The sequence below is a fragment of the Hippichthys cyanospilos genome, chromosome 19 (assembly GCF_059441005.1).
Source record: "Hippichthys cyanospilos isolate Australia breed blue-spotted pipefish chromosome 19, RoL_Hcya_1.0, whole genome shotgun sequence".
In the NCBI taxonomy this organism is placed as follows: Eukaryota; Metazoa; Chordata; class Actinopteri; order Syngnathiformes; family Syngnathidae; genus Hippichthys; species Hippichthys cyanospilos.
In genome coordinates, this window is record NC_142387.1 from 15,395,707 (window position 1) to 15,403,996 (window position 8,290).

At 41.1% G+C, this 8,290-nt stretch overlaps 1 protein-coding gene across 2 annotated transcripts; it reads right to left on the minus strand.

Moving 5' to 3' along the window:
- Nucleotides 1-78: 78 nt before the first annotated feature.
- On the minus strand, nt 79-8,261 carry acbd5a (acyl-CoA binding domain containing 5a). Of its 2 annotated transcripts, XM_088402085.1 has the most exons (14): nt 8,149-8,261; nt 7,830-7,942; nt 7,077-7,197; nt 6,559-6,631; nt 5,771-5,888; nt 5,194-5,226; nt 4,004-4,183; nt 3,801-3,938; nt 3,568-3,662; nt 2,692-2,890; nt 2,396-2,616; nt 2,241-2,300; nt 1,769-1,878; nt 79-1,310 (listed from the first exon to the last, which is right to left on the minus strand). In XM_088402085.1, exons 2-14 carry the CDS (start codon nt 7,927-7,929, stop codon nt 1,298-1,300), a joined length of 1,461 nt encoding a protein of 486 aa, XP_088258211.1. In that variant the 5' UTR covers nt 7,930-7,942; nt 8,149-8,261; the 3' UTR covers nt 79-1,297. The 2 variants fall into 2 exon arrangements, with proteins under 2 accessions (XP_088258211.1, XP_088258212.1); XM_088402086.1 differs by lacking the exon at nt 5,194-5,226 and having other exon boundaries at nt 8,149-8,260.
- Between the last annotated feature and the right edge of the window lie 29 nt (nt 8,262-8,290).

Here is an 8,290-nt window from a genome sequence, read left to right on the forward strand (position 1 = left end):
CACCTGCAGCTTGGTTTTTTTTTTTTTTTAACAAGTAATGCATATTTTTTTGAGTAGTTTTAAGTAAAAATCGGTCAATTCTGCATTATGAAACTTTTATTTGAGGCTTGGATTATGACATGCAAACAAAGACTCCGTCATACATTTCAGTAGAAACTATCCCTTAACATTTTTGTTATTAAAACATAAATGGCTCTTTTAAAAGATTAGCGCTTTTTCCCGCGCAAATCTTGGTAAATATACTTTTTTTAATAGATGATAATGCAATTAAAATATTGCATTTGAACCTGCAAATTGAGTAGATGTGACTATATTAGCACACAGACAGAAAAAAAGAGCATTTGTGATTGCAAGTGCGAGCAGATGAGTTCACTGGATAAAACGATGTCATATATTTGTATTCCGTATATTAATTTGGTCCATTTGCTACAATGTGTGCATGGGATGATGTTGAGGCACTTCTATTGGAAAACCACCAGGATCAACCTAAATGCCGCATGATTGTTTAGCTGCTAGAAGCCATAATAAATATTAACTTATCCACGTTGAGGGTTGCAAGGTTTTCTTTCACAAGAGGAGACTTCCGATGGGAATTCCCGGGAAATTTGAAATGGCTTGCTTCAAAACGGGATGAGTAAAAGTGAAAGCGACCACGAATGAAACATACCCTACGATCAAATATCAAATTTGATCATTCATGTGTAGTTTAAGACCAAAAATATTTGCTTTTGTAATTGGGTCTTAAACCGCACGGAAAAGTTTCCAAAATTGCCCATTTGAAGCTCCAATGGAAATTTGCCAGAAATATTTGCAACCCTATTAACTCATTCCATCCCAAAGACGTATTTTTACGTCTAAAGAATCCAGACATTCAATCCCCAGGAAAATATATCAATAAGGACCCGGGATGGAATAACTGAACTTGAAAAACGTGAAAATATGCCTTTGATGGAGTTAATGTTAAAATGATAAAATACATTTTACAGTATTTCTGAGTCTTCCTTTCTACACTACTAAACTGTTATAACAACTTGTTTGTTTTAGCAGCATGGCGCCTATAGTGAAAGGTCAAAAATCACGTCAAGCTCAAAACAGTATCTGCCCCGCTTTGTGCAGAGTAAGCCCTAGTTACTATGGAAACCGCATCAACAATATACAATGTCTTGCATTTTCACATTCTTCAGTACGCACGTTTCCTCACAAGACGTCTTTAGTGCAAAAGCAAAAGCGGGAAGCAGTTGAGCCAAACCGCCAAAAGTCGGCCAGGAGTCTTCTTCGTGGCCGTCCTCGTTTTGTTTCAGTTCAGTCGTCTTCAGGACAGAGACAAAAAAGGAAATATAGGACTTATATGCGTCGCTATTCCATGTAGCAAAGTATGAGCATTACTTTAACATAAATGCTAAATTCTGTTAGCCAGTCTACGGTGTTTCACATTCTATGTTAGCATTGAGCTATCCAACTACCGGTGTATGGTGTTTCAGATCGTATGTTAGCATTAAGCTAGTAAGTTGTGTTAGCATGGTGTTTGGTTAAAAATTCAGCCAGTCCATAGTGAGTCACACTTTACGTTAGCATTAAGCTAGCTGACTAACCAAGAGTTGCTAAATTTGATAAAATTGCGCTTCCTTTTACAAAAACTCAGTTTTTGCCCCTTGTCCCCATGTAAATTGCTTCAAAATTGGAGCATATGTAAACATTTCTAACAGGTGTTGAAAAATAATGCAACGGGGGAATGGACTAGATGATTTTCATTGTGACGATTAAGTACCTTCTCCTCCTCTGCATGTAGAGACCGATGAGCCATTGCACCACAAAGGGCCACACGACAGCAAAGGCCAGACTGCCGGGAGAAATGTCAAAAGGCCACCAAGATGGTCTCTGCCACATCAAACGGGAAAAAAAAGTTAGCTTCTCTCAAGAATGGATAAGCCACAAACAGTGTTTTTCAAAATTGAATGTTTTTTAAGAAAGAAAAAAAAAAACCTTTAAAATGTTGGCAGATCTTATTCTGAAAATTATGCCATTAACGGCAGTGCTCGGCTGTATAAATCTTAAGAAATTAAAGGCAGAAAACATTTTTCCCGGGGTGAAATCTTAAACAATTTAGCAACACGTTGCTTAATGTTCAAGTGTATGTTGAAAATATACAGCAAAAGCAGCAAGTACTGGTATCAAGTTTTCAAATATAGTGAGGATGTAATGATTGATCACATTGTATTTATTGATTCATTTATTTTTACCAGACTGTTCTTATTGACGGGCGTGGACTGGTGAACAGGAGAAATGGCTGCCGATCTGGCCTGCAAAGAAAGATATGAACGTTAGATACTCACTTGCGGCAACTTTCAAAGCGATTCCACATTTTCCCTACATGGGTCGAGCGCGGTTGGCTGACCTGCGTGGCGGTGAGAGCCTCCAGCGTGTGAAGCCTCTGCAGGACGCTTCGCATGTCCTCCTGCAGCTGGTCCAGCGCCGCCACAATCTGCTCGTTCAGGCTGACCACGGGCGCTCCCACTCCGGAGCGCCGTTCGCCGCCGCCGCCGCCGCCGTTGTCGTCCCCGCCGCTACCCTGGGCGGGCTTCGGCGTCCCGGGGCCGCGGCCGTGGGACCTCGAACCTGAGAGGAAGACAAAAAAAAAAGATCTGCCAGGCCATCTCGCAAAAACACCGAGATGGACGAATGAGATTTTACCTCTGCCGCCTCCGACGACGGAGTTTTGCATTTCCACGTTGAGCCTGGACCTCTGCGTTACGCCGCCGCCAATTTCTCCATCCTCGCCGCCGCACCTGATAGCCTGCGGTGCTCTCTGGGCTTCCTCGCCCTCCACGGGTTCCTCTTCCTTATTCTCCTCCTCGTCCAGGTCTTCCAGAGAACGATTCTGCTCGGAGCCCTTTCGATAATCGGCAAGGGTAAGATTTGGATGTGCTTAGATGTCACGGTTGTGCATGTACAGGATTTCCTCAAGCAAACTGCATATATTTTTGGTTTTATAGTGATAACATTTGGCAATTTTTTTATGCTCAAGGGTCACGCGAGTGAGCTCTTTCATAGGTGAGGGGAAAAAAAAGAAGTCAAAATATTTTATTAGAATTATTATGTAAATGTTCACACCTCTACATTGTAAGATACAATTTTATATTTTTTCTAATTAAAAAAAACGACAATTCTTTAAAACACGTATATTTAAAACAAATTCTAAAATCTCATTCACATATTTAAAATGTATTATTAATGTTATTTTTACCAGTATTATTGTGATTTGTGACTGATTTTGAATTAATTATCAATTAAAAAAAATGTATTTCACTCATGCGATATTTATTTTTTTCTCAAGTTAAAAAAAAAAAAGTCTAAATCAATGCAGCAAATATTACTCAACTATTGTTAATGCAAATTGTAGATGGGACTGATTAAGCATTGAATCTAAACATGGACCTCAAGCATTTTAAAGTATTACAATTAATCATCATTTTTGATTTTTTTTTTTCAAAATTATTAATATGCATATACGGGTTAGATAAAGGCCCACTATGTGAGAACACAATGCTCAGTAGTTGTCTCTCTTGCCTCGTTCTGTCCAAACTGGTCCACGGAGTCACAATAGACTTCGCTGTCCGAGTCGCTGGCGAGCTGGGCGGGGCCCGTCACATCTTCGCTGGCGTCTGGAGCGGGCGGGGGACAAAGGTCAAGTCAAAAAGGTCGCGGTCAGTCACGCGTCAGCAAAAGACCGACAATTAGCCGGAAAGGGCGTGAAAGGCGAGGATGTGGTCAACGCGGCAGCAGATAAATGTTTTCCTTACCGGCGTGGTGGCCGTTGAGCAGAGGCCGAAGGTCGGCCCGCGAGCGCTCGCCGTTTGTCAAACGTCCCACGTCGTTGGCCACCCTGCCATTTTGATCTTTGTGCGATCTGGGTGACCCTTTCCTCTTTGGCTGCGAGGCTGCAAGGAAACCTCCTTAGCGCCGCGCTAAGCGCAACATTCTCAGGTAGCATTCAATGACTTACCTTTTCCGACATCGCCGTCTTCACCTTCTTCCTGCGAGTCCTCGTCGGACGTTTCTTCGTCGTCTTTGGGCGTCGGGGGCTTGGCGGGCCGAGTCTCCAGCGTTCCGTTCATTTCCATGGTTCTGATGATGCTCTTGGCCACGCTTTTTGACGACATGCTGCTCAGAGTCGTGCCGAAGCCTGCGCGCCGACGAACCATTTCAATTTCCGGTAACCGATAATGCCGAGATACATTTTGTGCTGGCCGATATTTTGCAAGATTATTGCTTATGAATTCTACAGTGGAACCTCCAAAATCACCTGACTTTGGAGAAGTGGAAATTCAACCAAGATTTTTCGAGAGGGTGGCACCGTATGTCACCGGGTGTTAGCACAGTTAACTCGTTCACTGCCACTGACGGCTATAGACGTCAGAGATCCATTTTAACTGAGCTGGCAGGAAATGAGTTAAAGGGATAGGTCTTTTATTTGACAATTTTCCACAGGAAAAAAAAAAAAGATGAAAAATTTCTTCATGTACAATTTGAAACTTTAAAAAACATTTTGCCACTTGCCGTCGACTGAAAAAGACATCGTTCTGTAACGACCAATCAGGGCTCACCAGTAGGTCATGTGATGTTCCCAAGCTGGCGCTCTTCACCACGTAACGTCATTTTCAGTTGATAGAAAAGGGGCAAAATGCGCATGAAAAATAATTGTGATCAAATTAGTTAAAAACATACATTTTTTTCTTGCTGAAAATTGAATAAAAAGTGCTCATTCGAATGGCTCTTTGACGTCTATATCCATCAATGGCTGTGAATGATAATACAAGGCTTTGATTTTTGGGTAGGTTAAAACAATAAAAATATTACCCTTTAGTGACGGTAAAAGAAAAAAATTGAAATAAATTATGCGAGATACATTTGCAACACATTATACCTTTGTGGTCAAAACTGACATGGTGACTTAATCACTTCCACTATGGTGGTTGAAAATGACAAATTGTCCATTTTTTTTTTTTTTTTTGGGAGGGAAGTATCACAAATGGGGAGTGCTGTCTGATCTCAGAGGTTCCACTATGTGTGCATAAAGCAACAAGAGCACAAAACAACCCAAGCTATAAAGTCTGCATCGCTATTCTAGCGCTTGTGCTTAACTGGCGCTCACAGATACTCGGCTAAAAACACCACACAGTCACTTGTACTTGCCTTCCAGCTGCCTAGCAAACTGTGTCAAACGGGCTGAATGTAAATTGTAAAAAGATAATATTATTAAATAATTCATTTAAAATGACAAAGACATGGAAAAACTGCAATTCAGTGAACCCCAGTAATATCATTTGGGCCGCCACTATGCAGCGGATAAGTTAGCAATAAGTTAGTAGACAAATTGGTTTTGCTCTTTATGCCATTTAATACGTTACCCCTTTATCGTCTTTAATGAAGTAATTATGCTGTTAGACAATTTTTATAATGACCTATATTATTGCTTTTCACATAGTATGAGCGTTTTGACAGGGGTTCTCAAATGGTAGCACATGAAGGAAGTTCAGGATTGAGATTTTAACAGGGTTTAAGGAACAGCCATTTTTACTTTTCAAATTAAGAGCAAATTAATTGGAACATGAAACACCGTAAAATGTCTAAAACTCGGTCTTATGCAAAATGTTGTTTGCCTTTATTTTGGTGACTTTCAAATGGGTAATCAATGAAAAATGGTTGAGAAGGCCTGCTTCAGAACATATACTGATAAAAGAGGTTCACCGAATTTTGTGAGAAGGCCAACCTGTGCTTAGATCTGATATCTGTGTAATCTTTTTCTTGTCATCCACCAGTTCGTAGAAGGGTCCCAGGATTCTGAGAAGTTCCTCCACCTCGCCCGTCATTGGCATGCCCTCCAGAATCTACAAGCGAAAAAACACGACATGAACTTTCAAAACCGTACCTTCTGCACTATAAGGTGCACCGGATTACAAGCTGCACCTTCAATGAATGGCCTATTTTATTAATACTTTCAAATAAAAGGCGCAGCACATTATAAAGAGCATAGAACAGAAGCTACAGTAGTGGCTGGGGTTGCATTTTACATCCACTAGATGGAGCTGCGCTAAAGGGAAAGTCAACAAAACAATTATATGAGTCAAACAAGAGTTTAAAAAAATATATAAGTATGATTCAATTATTATTATTTTTGATCAAACTGAGCCAAAAACGTTTATATTGTTTTGTTGACTTCTGGCTTCATTTTATAAAATGGCACTCCCTCACAAAAACTCTCAGCTTTCGCTCCTTGTCCCCATATAAATTGCTTCAAGATTATAGTATCTTTAGCATATAAAAATTTAAAACGGTGTGATAAAACATTTAACTGTAAAAAATACATTTTTAACAAGCACAGCGGTTAAAAATGGAAGAATTTACATGGAGACATGAAGATTATTTTGACTTTTCATCCGCCAAATTATGAAAACTCGCAGTTTATGCACTGTAAAATTGAGAAAATCGAAGCCTTTAAGGTGCGCCTCGCGAAAAATACGGTAGTCAGAAAAGGCCTCTTTGACAAAGAAAACATACCAGCTTCATTTCGTCAACGTAGGCTGCCATTGCTTCCTCCTTAGTCATTTCACCCAGAGAGTTCCACGCGTTCCTCGATTAATGAAAGCACACAAAATCAAAGCATTAATTGCCTCGTTATTACATAAATTCTGACAAACTCGATGCTCGCGTGGATCGGCGTAATATATTTTCATTTTAAGGTCACTGTCAGTGCTCACGATATATTTATTACAATTTCCATGCGCAACTTCCTCCAAAACATCACAGGACGGCAAGAGAAAGTGTGGTTAAAAGGTAGAGTGGCGTTTTCAACTTGTTTTGCAGCAACTGGGGAGTGTGGGGAAAAAAAATGCTAATCTAGGCCGGTTATGAGTGAGGGCTTGAGTCCAAAGTTCAACAAACCTGAAAAACAATGTGTGCCATCTAAGGGCAGAGAGCAACATTTTGCACACAAGCAAAAGCCTGGTGCAGTCACTGAGTCACCGAAACAAACGAAAATGAATAATAAAAGCGACGACTGTTTATTGTCGTCTTACCATTTGGCTTTGCCGACGGCATCCCAGAATCCGGGCCGGGCGATGTTGCACTTGCCCACGGTGGCTTGTTTGTAATAACTGTAGAACTTGAGCATCATATCGTTGGATGGCTGAAAAGAACCTGGAGAAAAATATGATAAACATCTACGTTATTTTCATGAAATATTACAATGCCAAAATATTTAGACACTCTTGGGGTATTCCCACTGGGCCAGACTGTGAGGGATTTTACCAAAGGCGTCTTTGCACTGAAGACTTAGTGCTTGATATGGTATAACGTGGTATTTTAGCACTCGGCGTATATTGCATCCTGTTAATCCTCCTCCCGGTCGGCCCCTTCTGAAGGTTTCTTATTCTGCTCTTCTAGGAGCTTTGTTCAGTAGTTTGTCATTTTGTCTGTGATGTTCTCTCTGATTTGTTTTTCTCCCGTGAAGCCCTTTTAGGCGCGATTCATGGTTAAACGAAGAAACTTGACTTGCTTCCTTGACAGTGACCATTAGTATAGTAATGGAGAGTTTGATATGGTGTTATTAAAAGTATGGAAACTGTCGTTGTGTTTTGTACATAGAGTTGTTGCCACAGTCTATGCAAAGTGGATTAGGACTAGTTAAATCCAGTTGCAGTGCGATGCAAAGCCGTGGCGTCGACACTGTGTTTTTTTTTTTTTTTTACAAGTATGATGAAACACAAGTCAACTGGTTCGACTGGTCCGAACGACCACTCTGCTATTGGTTCTGTTATTGTTCTACTCACCATTCGGAGGCAAACTCTTGATGACTTTGACGGCGGCGTCGAACCTCAGTTGGGTCAGGCGCGCCTGCTCGTCCGCACCGAGCGATTGGGCCACTTCCATTGTTGACAAACAGCTAGACTCCAAAGACACACACAATATTGGTTTAAGTCGTCATGTTTTGCTTTCAGAATCAAAGCCAGAATCAACACTGTGGCAAGCTTGTGCTAAAGGCAACGCACGACGACTCTTCGACCAACCGCGGGCACCAACGTTCGCGCTGAAAACAAGCCACATATCCCAGGAAATTAAAAGAAAAGCGCGAGAAATAATGTCAGTTACCGTTAGAACCGTGGCAGTTTATCTGCGTGTCAGAAGGTGAGCAGCCACAAACCTTCGACCAGACGCCATGAACAAGAGTGTCAAAGTGTCACAGATGCATCCCGGGAATTGTAGTTTTTCCTGGTTTAGTGTCCTCGAGCCC